This window comes from Gambusia affinis, linkage group LG01 (genome assembly GCF_019740435.1).
Source record: "Gambusia affinis linkage group LG01, SWU_Gaff_1.0, whole genome shotgun sequence".
Classification (NCBI taxonomy): domain Eukaryota; kingdom Metazoa; phylum Chordata; class Actinopteri; order Cyprinodontiformes; family Poeciliidae; genus Gambusia; species Gambusia affinis.
This window is the reverse complement of record NC_057868.1, coordinates 35,150,258-35,169,782: the sequence shown is the minus strand read 5'-3', so window position 1 is coordinate 35,169,782 and position 19,525 is coordinate 35,150,258. Positions and strand designations below refer to the sequence as shown.

The 19,525-nt window shown below is 37.4% G+C and overlaps 1 protein-coding gene across 2 annotated transcripts; it reads left to right on the top strand.

The window, feature by feature from the left end:
* On the top strand, window positions 1-14,539 carry uckl1a (uridine-cytidine kinase 1-like 1a). 2 transcript variants are annotated; one of them, XM_044120854.1, is made up of 15 exons: window positions 1-312; window positions 1,335-1,522; window positions 2,499-2,605; window positions 3,822-3,992; window positions 5,129-5,200; window positions 5,333-5,522; window positions 5,597-5,658; window positions 8,648-8,664; window positions 9,879-9,977; window positions 10,046-10,139; window positions 10,972-11,034; window positions 11,118-11,240; window positions 11,453-11,560; window positions 12,610-12,766; window positions 14,263-14,539. In XM_044120854.1, exons 1-15 carry the CDS (start codon window positions 230-232, stop codon window positions 14,307-14,309), a joined length of 1,581 nt encoding a protein of 526 aa, XP_043976789.1. In that variant the 5' UTR covers window positions 1-229; the 3' UTR covers window positions 14,310-14,539. The 2 variants fall into 2 exon arrangements, with proteins under 2 accessions (XP_043976789.1, XP_043976795.1); XM_044120860.1 differs by lacking the exon at window positions 11,453-11,560 and having other exon boundaries at window positions 2-312.
* Window positions 14,540-19,525: the final 4,986 nt, after the last annotated feature.

Here is a 19,525-nt window from a genome sequence, read left to right as displayed (position 1 = left end):
TTCCAGGTGTCTCTATTTATACCAACCGAGCGGCTCTTTTCCGTCAGTGATCCTATTAGCGTCCCACGCTGTGGCAGCAGCGTGGAGCAGCTTTACCGATGATAGTTCAGGCTGCGAGCCGAGCTGTATCTGAACTGCACACAGCAACAGGTTCCTCCACGGCCGAGGGCCCACCGGGTGTTGTTTCGGGGAGGTTGCCACGGTAACCGACCTGCTAGAGAGTAGCGAGATGTCAAGCGGATCGGATATGTCTCTGCTTGACTGCACCGGAGCCCGAATCTCCGGGTGCTGGTCACTGAGAAGCGACCGCAGGTAAGCGCTGACTGGGCCGTGTCGTTACTCATCACCGGTGGGAGGAAAGCTAACCCCCCCACCCCCATGACGGCTTTCATATGTGGAGACAGATTTAAACGGTCTCCAAACGCGCGGTGTGTTCAGAGGTCAGAGGTCAGGGGAAATGCAGGATCTGGAATTAGGTGTGGGATTAATTTGGCTCGGTGTCAGATTCAAATGGGTAAGTCATTAATTTTCATTTCCATTCATGTCTTATTAAAAATTAGAAAGAGCCTGAATGTAGCTAGCAGGGATGCTAGCTACATTCAGGCGAACTGTAGTCGCTATGAGGGCTGGGCGATAAATTGACTATATCGATTGATTGAATATTTGTCTTTTGGCAAATTTATTTTTGTAAAATCTGGGCTTTTTTTTTTTACTTTGGTTTTATCAACGCACTTCTCGGATTTCCAGAGTTCATAGCAGCACTCCCAGGTCGGCCATCTTGTTTGGCATGCGTGTTTTTATTTTATTCGGACTTTATATTCAGGTCAACTAATGAAATATAAGTCTAAGATTACTGTTCATCCATCCATCCATCCATCCATCCATCCAATTATCCATTAAACTATCAATCCATCCGTCCGTCCATCCATCCATCAAACTATCAATCCATCCGTCTGTCCATCCATTCCTCTTTCTCTCCCCATCTTTAAAAGCCTTCCAGAAATTTTACAAATTCATCACAGCTGTTTAGATTTAACTAAGAAATTTGACATTTCAGTCTTTAAGTGTTTTTAATTTTGACAGAAAAAATGCATCATAACGCTGAGAGAATGAGACCAAATCAAATGTGACTTGTGTTCGTTTTAGAGAGAAATATTAAAAACTAACCTCACAGCATCACCAAGCATTTGGATTTATTGTATGAAAAATGTCATCAGAAATCAGAGCTGAAGTCTTAAGATTTTCTGGAAATGCTGCCATAGATGATAAAGCTGGATCAGATCAGATCTGTTGCTGCGCCGTCTCTGACCCGCCTGCTGCTTGCTGTGCTGCAGTGGGAGCGGAGAGGACTCGCTGGACCGGCTCCTGCCTCACGCCGGGGCCCCCCGCAGGAAGAGCGCCACCTCTCTGAGTAAAACGGAACCACCTCTGCTCCGCACCAGCACACGTACTATCTACACCGCTGGCCGCCCTCCCTGGTACGACGAGCACGGCGCTCAGTCCAAAGACGCTTTCGTCATCGGTATGACGCCGTTTCTCCTCCTTCATGTTACAGAATCCACTATTTTGTACCGTTCTCTCTTTATGTCCATCAGGGCCGGTCCAAATCTTTTGGGGGCCCTGAGTAGATTTTCATTTCGGGCCCCACATAACAACATACCAAAATCGGATCCTTTATCATTTCTGACATAGGAGCTATGAGCATAATTTGTAATTAGCTTACATCGTGCCAGTCTGATTACAGCTGTTGATTTTACAGGAGTAGTGAACTGAAACAAATTATTTTTCTTTTTTCCTTGGTCAGAAATCTGCAACACACAACAACATGATTACACAAAAGTGAGACAAATTAAAACATATGCACAAGTTTAAAACCAATGTAGAATGGTTTTAATGTTTGCATGTTTTTAAGAACCACTGGAAAAAATTCTAACAAAATAAGATCTGACTTTAGTTCAGTCTGGAGCTGATTCCACTCTGAAAAGGAAATGCTTGTGTCCATTCTTCTGTTTGGACATTTTAAAATGCAGTGTCGTATTTAAGTCTGCCTTATTAGCTTAACTATTTGAAAGTGACATAAGCTAACAAAATGCTAAATTTACAGTAAACAAGTGAAACAACTATAACAATAATACAAATTGTTTGTCCATGTGTAAAGCATTAAGACTGTATTATTTTATGCTACGCATCTGGTGTTGACATCTTTTAATAAGTTGACACCCATTCCTTTAACATGTATTGCTTATTATGTTGCTGTACTTTTATTTGTAATTTGGAGCATTCAGTAGAGTCCAAAAATACAGAATTATTCTAAATATGCAGTTTTTTTATCATGCTAGCTTGTTGTTTTTGGGGGCGCCCTGGTGGTGTGGAGGCCTTACATGGCTTAACTCTCATGTACCTTGGGCCGGCTGTGATGTCCGTGAACACTTTAATGTATTCACACCACCAGACAACATTAGATTCACCCAGAAAAGCTGAGATCTTTGTGTCTGCAGGGCTGTGTGGGGGCAGCGCCTCAGGGAAGACCACCGTGGCCAACAAGATCATCGAGGCGCTCGATGTGCCGTGGGTTGTGCTTCTGTCTATGGATTCTTTCTACAAGGTGGGCAGTTCTTCCACTTCTATACGTTGCTCATGCTTATATGTGGATTTCCTGCAGGAAGAAATCGTCTTTAGAAGGAAGTATTTTCATCCTCATGCTGTTTTGTTATGCCGATGTTTTCAGTCACAGATAGAACCATTGAACAAGCCGTCACGCTTCCTGTTTGTCTGCATGTATCATATATGTTTATGCTATTGCTGCTATTAAAAGTGAATAAGTTATGATAGATCTATGAGCTTTACAAAGCATGTTTGTTATATTTCTTTGCACAAAATTATTCTTAAAAAATTAGATTTTACTCTGCTCAGTTTGAGCTCCTTTCAGAATGACCTGTTTTGCAGCATCTTGTCATTTTAAATCATAATAAGCTGCTGCTAGCAACTCAATGTTTACACTAGCACGTGAAAATTGATGCAATTTGATGCCCAATTATACAGCCGTACATCATTGAAAAGCATCAGTAAAGCCTCCTGGACAACCAACAAAAATGCAGCAAGTAGTTTCTTTCTGGTAAGTCAACAACGAAACACTTATCTTTTTCAGCAGCCATTGTACAGCACAACAAAACAACAACAAAAAAACAGCCAAGGCCCAAGAGCTGCTGTTGTTTTCATCTAAAACCTGATCATCATTTAATTTATTTGTTCTTAACCTCCCAGTTCTTTCTAAAAAATAATAAATCTTTATTTTTTAGATTTATTATTATTTTATTTATTTATTTGACATGCCTTTGAGGGTTTCTATTTTTGAAATTTCATTGTACTTTCTTGCACAATGAAAGAAAGGAAGGAAAAAACACAGTTGGCCCCGGAACTCGGCTTTGGTTGCTAGGTTACGGCTGGGCTTGGCTGTGGTTGCTAGGTGACGGCCAGTGCCTGCTGATTTGTGACATTAGATTCCAGAGGTTTCTGAAATGGCTCATTTTCCAAACACCCAAAAACATTAACTTACTGACAAAAAAACGTGTGGATGTTTTTTTTAAGTGCTTTGGTTGTTTTGAGAAGCAGTAGAAACCCAAACGAAGGAACAGAAACGTACAAAATGTGAATTTACGTTATAATACGTCACTTGATAGCCCATTAGACTCTGTTTGATTGTGGACCAACTAGCAGAGATTCTGGCGTTACAAATAGTTAGAATGATTTGCCAAAGAGCTGCTTGTTTTCCTGAGGCTTCACGGCGTCTTGAAGAGGCCTCCATGCTGTGTTTGCTGCAGGTTTTATCCCCAGAGGAGCAGCTCCTGGCAGCGCAGAACGACTACAACTTCGACCATCCCGGGGCGTTCGACTTTGAGCTGCTGGTGGCCACACTGCGAAAGCTGAAGCAGGGAAAGAGCGTCAAGATCCCGGTGTACGACTTCACCACACATGGGAGGCAGAAAGACTGGGTACGTGTTGCTCTGATCACGGATAAAAGTGAATTTATTACTGCACTACAAAAATACAAAATAGACCAAATATTTTTGTCTAGTTTCTACTGCAAATATCTAACTTCTATGTAACTTTTCAGCAAGATATAGGAGCTTGTTTTAACTAAATAATTCCTTAATATTGATGAAACCATTCTAGCTCCACTGGATGATTATTTCACTTATAACAAGACATTTTTCCCATGTTATTAGTGAAATAGTCAGCCAGTGGAACTAGTACTTTTTTATTCAATATTAAAGAATTATTGACTCAAAACAAGCTCATATCCTGCTGGAAATTCAATTATAAATTAATTTAGTCTTATTTCAAGTGTATTTGCTCTAGAAACTAGACCAAAAATACCTTGTAAGATTTTGTGTTTTTACAGTGTAGTGTCTCTTTCTGATGAGCACAATGAACACATTACAGCTAGAAGGGTTAGCTATTTCGCTATGAAGCAAAAATAAACAAAAATCAATTTTTCTCACTTTATATATTAAAAATAGCTACAATGCATGTATATTGTTTCTTTATCCTTATTTATTTCCTCTAAAGTTAATAAATTTATCGTTTCCCTGTTTGTGCACACATTCTTGGTCAATGAATCTGATTCTGATTTTGGTGAAATATCCACAGGTGATTCACAAATTTGCACCCAATTAATGCTTTTAAATTTTATTCAAGCCCAAGATGAGTTCATGTGAACTTGTGGATTTCTCCATCAGATTAATTCAAAGTAAACATTTTTTCCCTCTTGAGAGCACAAATATTTCCACCACGTTATAAGTGAAATAATTTTCCAGTGGAACTTGGACTTTTTCATCGATGTTATGGAATTCTAGATTAAAATAAACTCTTACATCTTGCTGAAAAGTTTGGTATTTGCAGCAGAAATTGGATCAAACATACTTGATTTTGTGGTTTTTTTTGCAGTGTGTAGCAACTAAATTAAGAATTTGTCTTATACTTTTATGAAGCAGAAAGTACGGTTGTATGTTTGAGGCCTGAATCTTTAAATTTGAGATTATAGAAGCAAAGTGAAATTAAATTGTCAGATTTGTCGCTGCTTTTTTCTTTTCTCCTCCTCATACTTCAGCTTTTTCTCTTTCTGCAGAAAAATGTGTACGGCGCGAGTGTTATCATATTCGAGGGAATAATGTCTTTTGCAGACAAAGAGCTTCTCCAGGTATGGCAGCACATCTTTCATTCCTCCACATTTGAAGAACTCTCTGTGAAATAATCAGAAGCTGCTGTTTTTGGCAGCCGCTCTGCTGAAGTCGGAGCGACTGAAGATGTTTCTCTTTCTGCCCGTCTGCAGCTGCTGGATATGAAAATCTTTGTGGACACAGACTCAGACATCCGACTCGTCCGCCGGCTCCGCAGGGACATCACAGAACGCGGCCGGGACATTGAAGGCGTCATCAAGCAGTACAACAAGTTTGTGAAGCCTGCCTTTGAGCAGTACATTGAACCCACCATGAGGCTGGCCGACATCGTTGTGCCTCGAGGTTTGCGTCGCTGCGGCCATCTTGAACAGGGAAAGATGTTTCAGCAACGTCTAACTTATGTTTCCCTTGTGAAGGTGGTGGGAACATGGTGGCCATCGATCTGATAGTTCAGCATGTCCACAGCCAGCTGGAGGAGGTTAGCATGTGGCGCCCCCATGTGTTCAACAGATGTAACTTACACACTTTTATTTTATTGTGGTTCACTTGTGACTATAAAACAGAAAAACTCTTTTAAAGCTGTAGAAATATTACAAATCAACATAATATTTCCCATTTTAAATTTATAAATTTTATTATTAACTTCAGTCATCACCACACTTTACAAATACTAATAAATTTTCTGAATTTCTAAAAAGCTTTTATTAGTTTTTTTCAGAACAAAAGTTAATTTGTATATTTTTTATTATTCCAAATATGTATATTTAAATTTTTGTAGTGTATTATTTTAGCCTGTATGAAAAATTGGCTGCAACACTGATTCTAAACATTTGTTTTCTGTACAACAGCGTAGAAAATAATAATTAAAAGCTTAATTCTTTCCTTCTTTTTTTTTAAATGCAAATTGGTAGATTTACCAGAGGAAAACAATATGTTGCATTGGTGGAAAACAATGAAACATGAAATTTAAGGCAATTTTGACAATATAATGAAAAAAGGCAGTTAAGAATAGAAATTAATTTGTATCTATTCAAAATAACAAAATGATTTTTGATTGTCTGACAATGGCTTCAAAAAATCTGATGGGACAGATTACTCTGTTTCTTTGTTAAAAAACAAAGAAAAAGAGGGAACAACTAAAATTCAAGCAAGTGTCCAGGTATTTATTATATAAAATTATTACTATAATTATGAAGAAATTAATACTTTTAAAAATGGTTTGAATGTGTGAGCTAAAGTATTAGAATATTACCTTTATTTCAGATTTAGTCAGTTTATTGACATAGTCAACTGATTTTAGTGGCCTAAAAGACAATTTTTTGTTTTTTTAAAACTGAAGAAAATCAATAACTTACTCAAAAAAACGGCATTTCTACGAGTACGGCACCTTGGTGAACCCCATATGCAGTTTAAAAGACATGAGAAAAACATGAAGAAAAAGAAGCAAAAAGCGGAGCGAACGAGCTAAAATGGCGGTGGAGGAAATGGACCAGAGGACAGACGAACGTAAGTCCGGGGGGGAAAGACAAACAAACGTAATGTATGACCGGTAGAAAGTAAGAACGCGGGGAGCAATACGGGATATTTACGGCACCTTCGTTCGTCACACTCAGAAACTCATCTACGCTACCATGCGCTCGCCACCAGTTTGTCCAGACCGGGAAGATTTAAAATGTATTGTGCGGTTCGTCCATGAAGCTACATTTACACAGTACCATCAACTACACAGCAGTCCGCCCTGTTCCGTCTATCCGCTCACCTGTATTAATACTCCCGCGGCTCTTCCCGCCGTTCGCTCTGAACCAGCAGCTCCCGGAGGAGAAAGGCTGCCGTACTGCAGGCATTGTGTGTCAGTCATTTTAAGGATGTTTATTGGTCCCCCAAAAACGATGAAAGCCCGGGCGTTATCATTAATCAACAAATCCCCACGGGCCGAACTTGAAAATTGGACGTTATGCCGCTAACACTTAGCTTTTGTCAACAACTCAGAGGCGGAAGTCAGAGCTCCGCGCAACGCAAGTAATGGACCTTACCAGAGGGGCCGCTTTTCATTGGCTGATGCTCATTCTACGTGGTCACGTGGGTGGCAGTCTCACAAACACGAGCTTTTCGTTAGCTAAGTACAGCATAATAGTAGTTCTGATACAACTTCTACACCTTGAAGCCTGTCTGCTACACAGTCTAACGTTAGCTAAACAGATCAATATGCAACGTGTATCTGACACACACTAAAGATTTAATTTTAGCAGAAAAGGCTTTGGACTAAATTGTTACTCGTGTTAGCCTCTCTAGCACCAAGTACAGCTAGTCAATCAACCATCGCTGTGTTCAGGGAAGCGCTGATTAATAATCCATAAATAAATATCAAGCCTGGAAACTTGATATCGTAACGGACTGGATGTTATGTTTTTAACGTAATCTTTGCTCATCTTGCGGGGCGCAGGCGGTTGATACGGTAACAAGTGTGCTTAAACCACAAAGAGAGAGAGACTAAAAAGGTACGAATGGTTTTGAGTTGATCACCTGTTCGGGTTATTTTACTTTTGTTTACATTTGCTGTGGCTCATTACAGCCGCTGTAGTTTCTAAACGTTGGACCAATTACCCTGTTCGTTTGTGAGTATACGTCATTCATAACAAACATCAAAAAGAACAAATAGATTTCATAAACTTTTAACAAACAAATGGCTTCTTTAGAGCTTTTAGTTCCTCTTATCAGTCTGTAGCTTCTCATATTGAGGTCATCAAACCAAATTTCAGATCTACCATAACTGACTGACTGACACTTGCTGGCCTCAGGTTTGCAACCAGCTTGTGACTGAGAAACCAGTAACCTCCTCCCAGATGATGACATGAACTTATTAGTTCCTCTGTCCATTGTAGTAGCTGATATATTGTGAAAATCAGGTCGAAATTATGCACTAATGGAGTCAAGTTTACATAGAAACAATGCGCTACGAGGCTTTGCTTGTGAGACTTGCGGTCACGTGGGTCGGTTGTGGGCGGAGCTTGGTAAGGTCCATGTTCCGGCCGGAACTATGCGCTAAATTATAAAATATAAATTAATGAAGCTTCGAGGCAGGTAAATTTTCCTCGAGGAATTTTAATAATCGAGGCACTGGAATCATTCGAGGAATCGTTTCAGCCCTAAAAGATTTTATGAACAATATGTAGAAACATAGAAATAGATAGAAAAATTCCCAAACTAATAACCTCTGGATGTTTTCCTTCCTCAACACAATCTTTAGCTTAGGTTGAGTGAGTTTCACGCCGTTAAGACTGGAACTGGGCCTTTAAACACATCTAAATGTCCATCTGATCCAGGAGTTTTGTAGGATTATTATGTTTTAATGAGGGATTTTGGGGGGTAAATTTTAGAGGTTAAACAGTTTTCTATTCCTGACGGTCTTTACTTCTTTGCCTTGATTTTCTTTGTCTTTTCATTTAATTTCTTTTCTCTTTGTGCAGCGTGAGCTCAGTGTCAGGTACGCTGAAACATATTTTAGCTTCCCCATTAACTAAAACTTGATTCGATGGTGTATTTATTGCCTCTGTGTGCACTTTGACCTTCACGTAGTCAGAAGTTTACACATATTCTTCATATGCACAAATATCTTCTTAATTTTGAACGTTTAAGGATTCATTTTCTTTTGAGTGATCATGAACGTACATCGTTGTTTTTGTTTCGTCAAACCATTAAACTTTTCTCAGAGGGAATTTGTTGGTTGCTTCTGAACATCCAACAAAGAACAAAAACAATTTTTTTCCCTCCGTCCAGGAGTTGTAGAGGTCTAGGGTCAGGAATAGGGCCAATAACATCCCTGCAGACCCCACACATTCTGGACACATTCTGGTTGGACATTTGCCTTCAAATCAGTGCTACACAGATGGCAGATACACTTCAAAAACACTAAATCTTACCAAGTTGGGTCGAGTTTCTGGTGAAAATATCTTAGCAAATATGAAATAAGACAAAACTGAATTAAAAGTAACTTTTTACCAAGAGATTGGAGCATTTTTAAGTAAGTATTTCCTTAATATTAATGAAAAAGTAAAAGTTCCATTGTCAGATTATTTCACTTATAAGTGGACATTTTCCCAAGTAAAATAGTCTCCCAGTAAAAATAGTTCTTTTTCATTTATAGAAAGGAACTATTGATGTATGACAAGCTCCTATCTTGCTGAAAAGTTACTTGTTATTTTGTTTTGTCTTATTCAAGTGTATTAACATATTTGCACTAGAAATTAAACATAACATACTTGTCAGATTTCACTTTGGTGAACAGCTAGAAGGGTTAGCTACTCTACCGGGAAGCGAATTAAACATATTTGGACAACAACAATCCTATTTTACTCATTTTGTGTATAAAAATGGCTGCAAAAGGAACAATATTAGCATATTGTTCTTCTAATCTCACTTTATTTCCTCTGAGGTTTATATATTTATAATTTAGGCATGGGCGCTTTGAAACCAAAGTCAGATTCCTTGTTTTTTCACACAATCTTGGTCAGTAAATCTTATTCTAATTCTGCTCATTCTGATCAAATATCCAGTGGAAATTCAAGCATTTGTATCCAATTCATGCTTGTAAAATGTACTGAGTTCTAAGATGAGTGTATGTAAACTGGTGGCTGGACTTTGAGTTTCTATGAGAGTAAATAAAAGTAAAAACCTTTTTCTTCATATTTTTTTCTCCAGAGCTCTGCTCGCCTCGGTCCAGCAGACGCAGCCGCTGCCTCAGACGCTCAGCGTGCTGGAGAGCTCGCCGCAGGTCCGCGGCCTGCACACCATCATCAGGTACGACGACACGCAGGTTCACGTGAAGAATTACGTACTTTAAGCTGAAGGTTGTTTCCCTGCTGCAGGAACAGAGAGACGAGCCGAGATGAGTTCATCTTCTACTCAAAGAGATTAATGCGTCTTCTCATCGAACATGCTCTGACTTTTCTTCCCTCTCAGGTGGGTTTAAATTAGAAAACGGATGTTCAAAACATGCAGCCTTGCATTTTGAGCACCTTGCTGTCCTTGAGTTGACTGATTTTTTTTATATTTCTTTAACCAAAGTATCCTGGAGTCAATTCACTGCAAAAACACAAAACTTACTAAGCATTTTTGGTTGGAACTATCTTTAGTACACTTGAAATGAGACAAAACTAATTTACAAATAGCTTTTCAGCAAAGATATAGGAGTCTGTTTTAAGTCAACAATGACTAAAAATTGATTAAAAAGTTCTAGTTCTACTGGTAGGTTATTTTATTTATAACATGGTAAAAGTGACTAGTTTTAAATGATAATTTGTCAGTGAAACTGGAACTTCTTCATCAATATTAAGCAATAATTAACTTAAAACATCTTGCTGAAACAAACAGACTGCAGTTTTTAAGTTTCAAATTTAAATAAACTAATTCGGAAAAATGTTTCTCTTGCCTGATTTTGTTATTTTGTAGTTATATTATTTATATGAATTATTTTCACTTTGATCTTTAAAATGTCAAACGTTCAACATATTCTTTTATTTTGGTCCGTCTGATTGTGTATTTTTTTATACTAAATGATTAATCAGAGTGATAAATTTTTACCAAAAACTTTTCATTTTTACTTTTTTGAGTTTAAAATGTTGAAGTAGTGCGTTTTTACCAAATATTTAGACTATTTTACACTTACTGGGTTCATTTCTAGGACGGCGACCTTTTACTTTCACTAGAGTAAATTTGTTGGCTACAATCCACGTCAGCTCAAAAAAACAACAACTTTTCTGTGTGCTTCTCTTTTTGTTGTTTCTTTTTGCAGCCTTGTGTGGTTCAGACTCCGCAGGGCCCGGACTACGACGGCCGCAGCTACAAGGGGAAAGGAGTGAGCGACGTCCTCTCGACTTCCTGTTGAGCGTTCTCTCCTCGCCGCACCTTCACTCCTCTTCCTCTTCCTCGCCTCCGCAGATCACCGGCGTCTCCATCCTGAGGGCAGGAGAGACCATGGAGCCCGCCCTGAGAGCCGTGTGCAAGGACGTCCGCATCGGGAAGATCCTGATCCAGACCAACATGGACTCCGGCGAGCCAGAGGTAGCGGAAACCCTCCACCCGACCCGACCCGACCCGATCCGACCCGACTCGTTTGCTATTCAACACAGCGTCTCAAAATGACTTTCCACCATTGTATATATATATATATTGTATATATATATTTAAAAAAAAATTCTTCCTGGTGATGCTTGTTTCCGTGGTAACTACCTGTCCTGTGCCTGTAACCGTGGCAACCGCTCTGGCCTGGCCAGCTGCACTACCTGCGCTTGCCCAAAGACATCAGCGAGGATCACGTCATCCTGATGGACAGCACCGTCTCCACCGGCGCCGCGGCCATGATGGCGGTCCGGGTTCTGCTGGTGGGTGGAGATTAGCTATGAGTCAACCTCACTCAACCCCGACACGCTCGTCTGTGTTTGGTTGGTGATAGGGATGCAAGTTATTGATTAATGAGTTCATCTAAAGTTGATTGAGCTTATCAATCGAATGATGGTTCATTTGGGCATTTGCAGATAGAAAATTTCCACCAAAAGACTCAAAAACTTTTAGTTTAATCTCAGAAATCTATGAAAAAAGGACATTTCTGAGCTCCAAAAGTTGAAATTCTTACATTTTTCATAATAACGCTGAATTTCAAAAATATTCTATAAATTTTAACATTATTTTGTGTCATCCTCTCTGGCTGAATAAATAGAAAATTGTGTGGGGGTTTCCACATTATTAAACATAGACATATTTTTAAAAAAATCCCTTAGGTTACAGAATAGAAAAACGATTAAAATAATAAGTGAAACAGAGAGATGTTAAAACAGAAGTTCTGTCTCTGGTTGCTCTTGAAGGAGTGTAAAAGATACTTTCCATTATATGAATTAACTCACGACAGCTCTCAAAATCATCATGTTCCCCCCCCATCATTTTACATTTTTTCTGCGTCCTCTGCTTTTCTGTAATCACATTCTCGTCTTTGTAGCACATTTATAATATTTGATTAATAAAGTTGAAGCAGCTCGGCTGAATAAGAGCTATTAAGGTGTAATAGGAACTCATAAACAACTTTATGAGTTTGTCGAGAGATTATATTTCAAACCTTAACATCATAAAGCGCATTTTCCGCCCCACACCGGACCGTTTGTCTTTCCAGTTGTGCTATAACCCCGCCGCCATCTTTGTTTCTATATTAACGGCTCAGAATGACCAGCTGCGCCCTCTGCTGGATGGCGGCAAAACGACAATACCAAAAGAAGGTCTAAGCGTATCTAATGAAACTCATTTTGATATAATAAACTGTTAATCGATTTGCATCGTTAGTTGGTGAGTTTGATTAGTACAATGTTTGGAATTAATTTTTAAAAAGAGGATTAGATAGGCCACTGACCGCTGTGTCCCTCTGGTGTGTGTGTCTGAGCAGGATCATGAGGTTCAGGAAGAAAAGATCATGCTGGTGTCGCTGCTGATGGCTGAACTGGGAGTGCACTCTGTGGCCTACGCCTTCCCAAAGGTCAAGATCATCACCACCGCTGTGGACAAGGACCTGGACGAATCCTTCCACGTTATTCCTGGCATCGGTAAACAGCCACATACATTCAAGTTTCAATTCACCCATTTCATTTTAACAGAGATGTGGAGTAGCTAGTAATTTTTTCTCAACTACATCAGTAACTTTTTTTGAAAAGATGCACTTTTATTTGAGTAATTCCATTATGAAGTATCGCTACTCTTATTTGAGTAAAATCTCTGGATTTTCTACTCAGTGAATGAAAAACAAACATGTTTTAACCAGAAATTATACAGACACAGACACACCTGCAGTATTTGCTGAAGTTTCCTAAGTTTTTTTATTGACAGAAACTGATTTGGAATAATTTTCTTTTGTCTTATTTTGTAATTTTTTGTTACTTTTGCAAATTATTGTCCTTTAAGTTCTTAAAATACCAAAATTTAAATTTAAATATGTATATTTTGTTTCATCTGAAGATCTAATTTTTAAATATTAATTGATAATTTGGGGACAATGGTGAACAGAAAATGGATGGATGGATGGATGAACTGATAATTTTATCAGTCAGTACTTGAGTAAACTTTTTACCAAATACTTTTTTCTCTTACTTCAGTACATTTTTTAAAGCAGAAACACATCTTGTATGTTCAAGATCCAGTATTGTTTACCTTAACACTGTCGGAAAATGACAATAACAACTAAAAAGGAAAACTTTTATTCATATCAGTTACCATTAGTAACCCCAAATGCTATAATTAGTAAAACTAAATATCCTTTAGAAGAACGATAAAAAAAGGATAAAATAAAACGTTGCTAAGATTTCAAACGTGACGTTTGTTAACAAAGCTGCTGCTTTTTGTGAGATTTAAATAAAGTTTCAGTCTGAGTCCTGGAGGTCTCGTCCATTATAGACCTCCATACGGAAATCTGAATTTTGTCATTTTAAAGGACTAAAATCAAGACATTTTAGAGCTTTGCAACTTTAAATATTGAAAATATAAATTGCTAAAAGCCGTTCTTGACAACATTTTTGTGCCTACAAAACTCTAAAAAAAACTAGATCTGACTGCAGCTTTAACTAGGAATATGTTGTTGATGAAAAATAGATTTTTATTGAGAATATGTTGAATAAATGTGGGCCTGCTTATCGGCAACACAGAAAAAAGAGAGTGCAGAAATTGTGACTAATCTTCAACCATCTAAAACAGAAATGTTTGGATTGGAACCGTCTTATGTAAAAAATAATTTGTTAAATTACGTTCAAACGTTTAAAGCATTAAAATCCTGTATTTATCTTTTTAGTTATGCTGTTCCTAAATAAACAGTAAACTGGGGTAAAACTCTAGAAAATACAAAACATTACTGTAACCATAATAATAGCAAACATTACAGTAAAAAGTAGCCGTAGAAATAATTATTGTTTTTCTGCTTTACATGAAAGGGATTATAGGTTTTATGTTTTTGTGTATTTTATGAAAAACTTCTGCATGTGTTTAGTTTAATTTCTTTTTAATGCTGCTCCTTTTCCTTTCTGTTTGATGTTTCCCCGCTGTGTGTTTTCAGGCGACTTTGGGGACCGGTACTTTGGGACGGACGGGTCGGTCGGTTAGAGTGATGAAGAGAACCAGGAGTCAGTGTGACTCTGATTAATGCACAGACATCAAATATATTCTTATATTAATTTTATACACTGTAGACCATTTTTTGTATTATAAAACAGCTACAAATGTGCTGAATGTTTCGATAAAGATTGGTGCCATCACCTGTAAGGTTGCAATAATTCCATTTGTTTCATAATCTAAACCAGGATATGAATGAATTAAACTGAACATGCTTGAAATGTGCAGATTTATTTATGTTTAAAGTTTAATGTAACAGAAAAAATATCAACAGGAAAGACATAGGATCACTGTAATGTTCATTTTGATTTTTGTTTAGCATGTTATAATAAGTGTCTTAATTTACAAGAAATGCTGCACCTCCATGTAACATACATTATTTTAAAAAAACAAAGCTACACAAAAATATTAAAACTTAGCTGCTAAAGCTACTTACTAAGTATTTATGGTCAGAGAATTTCCAGTGAAAATATATTAGTACACTTGAAATAAACAACTAATTTGTAAATCCTTTCAAAAAGCTTTTATATCAGCTTGTTTACAGTAAATAATTCCTTAATATTGATGAAAAAAGCACTTCGATTATTTAACTTATAAAATGTCTTTCTACAAGTGACATAATCTGCCAGGGAACTAGAACTTTTTCATCAATATTAGGGATTTATTGTAAGTTAGTTTTGTCTTATTTCACGTGAATGAAAAATATTTGCACTAAAACTAAAGCAGAATTACTTTGTAAGCTTTTGGGGTTTTGCAGTGTGCTCTGTCTGCTGTGCGCTACTCACAAAAAGTTTGGGATATTTGACTTTTGTGTGAAATTTATTTGAGACTTAAAGATTTCAACTCATTCCAATAAGATTAAATAATGAAAAAAAGAGTATTTATATAAAAGTTTTCTCATCTCCAGCAACATATTCAAATGAAATGGTTCAATAATGTTATAGAATTTAAATTTTATCACAATATTTTGTGGTGGTATTGTGATAACGATAGAAATAATTTAAAAAACTATTTTTTTTCTTATTTTTTAGGTAACTATGTTTTTGACTGTATTTATGGCACCACAAACTCAAATATTGTCCTTGAAAACATTCCCATTAGACTCCTTCAGGACGCTGCTTACTTAAAAAAATGAGATTTATATCACTAAATTTCACAGTGTCTGCATTTAGTCATATTTTTTTAATTTACTGATATTTATTGATGCTCTCCTGGGGCAAACAAGTGGAGAAAAGAGCAATAGAAATAGTTCTGTAATTTGCAGGAGATTCACATCAAAATTGTGGTTGCAAGAAGCCTTGAATCTTGCACTCGCATTGCATTCTGTGTGTGCATCACACAGCAATTGTTCAGATATTTCAGGAGCCATGCATTCATATAAAATGCAAATCATGCATGCGGCCGGTTGCTATGGACTCTCAGCGCCATTGATGCCGACTCTTGATAAAACAATGTTGTGACCCTGGCGCCAAAACTGAGAGATTTGGAGACACAAAGATGCTGGAAAATAAAGAGAAGAAAGAGGAAAATGTGAGTTTAAACTCAGAGTTCTAATAAACGAACATGTCAAGATGCAAATGAACAAACATTGTTAATTTTATGTCAATTGTGTTGTTAGTACATGAAAATAATCGCAAAGCTGTTTATTTCTTGTTACAGAATTTATAAACCTGCATTTTATCCACTCTGACAGCCTGTCATAAATTTATTTGGTAGATTTCAGTTTTAAGACTAGATTTGCCTAATGGTGAAAGATTTAAGAAATTCTGATTATTAGAAAAAAAAAAAAAACTGAATTCTGAGACCAAAAAAAATTCAACACTGAGAAAAAACTTGGAATTTTTAGATTAAAATAGGAATTCTGAGGAAAAAAAAAAACATAATTCAGACCTTAATCAGAATTCCAAAAAAGTTAAAATTCTGAGAGAAAAAAAATCAGAATTCTGAGAAAAAGTCAGAATTCTTAGATTGAAGACGGAATTTAGAGGAACAAAAAGTTGGAATTCGTAGATTAAAGAATTTTAATTTTTAGTTGAAACCCACAATTCTGACATTATTTGAAATTCCGAAAAAGTCAGAATTCTGACAAAAAAAAGGCATAATCCAGAGAAAGAAATTCAGAAATTGAAGTTGGAATTCTAGAAAAAACTCCTAATCCTTAGATTAAACTCAGAATTCTTACATTAAATCCAATGTTGTTGTTTTTTTTTTTTTTTTGTTTTTGTCCTAATCCTCTTCCGTAGAGCGAGAGCGAGGGGTCTGAGCCTGCATTCAGTTTTCTTTGCACACACACATGAGTAGAAACCACTGAGAAGCTCCCATCTGAGGTCACGCAGGGTCACAGGCTGGCAGCTGAATATTTTAAACCTCCTCAGACTCTCAGGGTTCACACGCAGGCCGCCCTGCTCTGCTGCAGTACGCTGTTCGGCCTGCAGGGGGCAGTGTCGCTCACACTAATCCCTCTTTCCAGGGAGAAATCTCCTGCTCTCCCTGCTCTTTCCACTAATGCGTTCTGTAAAAACATAGAAGATACACGTACACACCCGAATTACATATGAAACATATGGAAATATATTTAATTTGTTATTTTAGGTGCTAAATTTTCTGTTTTGTGCTTTACAAACTGTGAAAAGCTTGACTGTAACAACATTCAGGTTGTTTTTGGGGGCTTTTATGATCAGCACTGTTTGTTCCACTCTGCTGTGTTCACGCCATAAAACCCACCTCTGGTGATGGTCCCTGTTATCGGCTAATCTCCCACTTTAAGGCAGTCTCAGCTCCTCATTCATACATTCATTCATTCAACCATTCAACCATTCACGCTGCTCACAGGGAGATTATCGCACATCACCGGAGCTGTGAATGTGGTCTCGTCTTCACACCTACAGTCTGAGCGGCGCCCCGTGTTTTGTTTTATTTTTGTTTTGTTTTGGTTTTTTCCTCCAACCCACCGTGACTGGCTGGCACCGTGATCGGGGATGTCACACGACGTGCTCTGTATCCTCCAAGACAGCAGAAGACTCGCTCGCTCATGTGACTACTGCCTCAAGGTTAACCTGTTACCATGGAGACAGGCCAGCCAATGGAAATTCAGCAGACGGTTACGATGTTGACTGCAAGCTTTTTGTTTTAAGGGGTGACCTATTTTTTTTTTCTTTCTCCTTCCTCCCTTCCACCCTCCTCGGTCCGCAGCAACACAGAGGCAAACCCCACTATTCACACACACACACACACACACACACACACACACACACACACACACACACACACACACACACACACACACACACACACACACACACACACGCGGGAAATCTAAACAGATTTTTGCTAAATGTTAGCTTAAATTAAAAGCTTAAGATTGTTAAACTGATGTTCCGTTAAAAGGTTATAAAGTCATGTAAAAACTGGGTAAAATTAAAAATTTAAAATACTTTATTGATCCCAAAGAGAAATTAAATGTTGTTGTAACTCATATCAATTCAGATTATTCAGAGTTATTGTAAATAATGATGGCTGTTGGCAGGAACTTGATGAAATATTCAAATTTCTCTTAAGAAATATTCACATATCTGTGTTTAATCTATTGTTTATACTACATTTCTGGACAGGAAAGTAATTTAATTGGAATTAAACAACTAAAAATAAAGTTCTTTTATTTAGTAAACAAAGGATATAAACAAAAAAGAAAAAAAATCTAACAAATCTAGCTGATGAAAAAGTTAGAACCTCCTACTTCTGTCTGCAGCCTTTAGGAACCAAGGAGTAGAAACTCGTTCAGACAAAACCTTTTATCAAAATACATCTTAAAATACAAAATACATTAATGTTTACAATACGAAATTTGTGGCTATTTTTAAAGAATCGCCATTTTATTTCTGGTTTTGGGTTCTAAAACAAAGAAAAACATTTACAAAAAGACAATTGATACATTGTCTTCCATGAGATGTTGATGGTTTTGGAAATTCAAATTCAAAAATACTTTATTGATCCCAAAGGGAAATTAAATTAATTGTAATTCCTATTAATTCAAGAGACTCCAGAGAGTTCTTGAAAATGATGCAAACAGAAAACATTTAGTTTCCAATGTAAAAGTTTTCTGTCTGGCAATAAGTCAGTGGTTTTTGGTGTCTGGAAAACTAGCCTTTTTGTAAACCGCCTCACTGTTGAGTCACATTCCACGAGCACTGCGTCGTTACCTAGCAACCCCAGCCATACCCAACACAGCCATACCCAAAGTGGTGAGCTGCCCAACCAGAGAGCTTCCCTAAATTCCCTAAATTTGATTCTCTAAGAATCATTTTGTTAAAAAATGAGTGTTAAGTCTTTAGATGTAAATGGTGACAATTGGTTGTCCAGCTGTTCCCAGAGAAGTCAACGGTAAAGCAGACAATCTCAAAAAACACCATATCAGTTTGTTAACTTTAGTAACCATCCTGGAGGTCATTTACAATGAACCTGATGATTCCCAAATATGGAGATTTTTTCTCATTTTACTTTCAAACAGGAAAAGGACTGACTTCATTTCCTTTGTAAATAATCATCCAATGCAAATGTAGTCACAGTTTAAAATGGCCAAAGTCTGTTTTGGTTTTAGTCACTGTTAGATGTTAGCTTGGTGCGTTCTCTTTGAATTTTCTCACCTGAAATGCGTCAGGAGAACCCCCTGAAGTTGGAACACTAACTGGAAAAATTGGACATTATGAAACAACACTATGTTCAAAATCCAATATGGCTGCCGTGCATATGAAAATAGTGAAAGTGCATCTGGGGATTATTGTGCAAAGAAGAATTTTTTTAAAAGTAAGAAAATTATTGACACTCTGCAGCTGCTTTGTGAGATGGCTAAAAAAACAAGAGTGTCTTCCAGCAGAGGCTTCTAATCGACAGTAACACAGACTGCTACAGGAGATCCTTTCTGAGCTACATTTAATTCTCTTAAATGTTGATCAGAGCTTTTGAATTGAATTGAACTTAAAGCCACATGCCATTATATTTCTGGGCAACTTAACTTTTGTATTTGTGCATAAAACGAATTAGACAAAAAATCCTTCTCTAGTTGTTGGCACAAACAATTAGCAAACCACATCAAGTCAAGCTCAACTCAGGTGTGATCTTATTCTGAAATCTGATTTCCAATCATAAGTAGACGTCAGCCGCTTACAACCTTTAAACAAAACCTCACTTCAAAACTCCTGATCTATCCC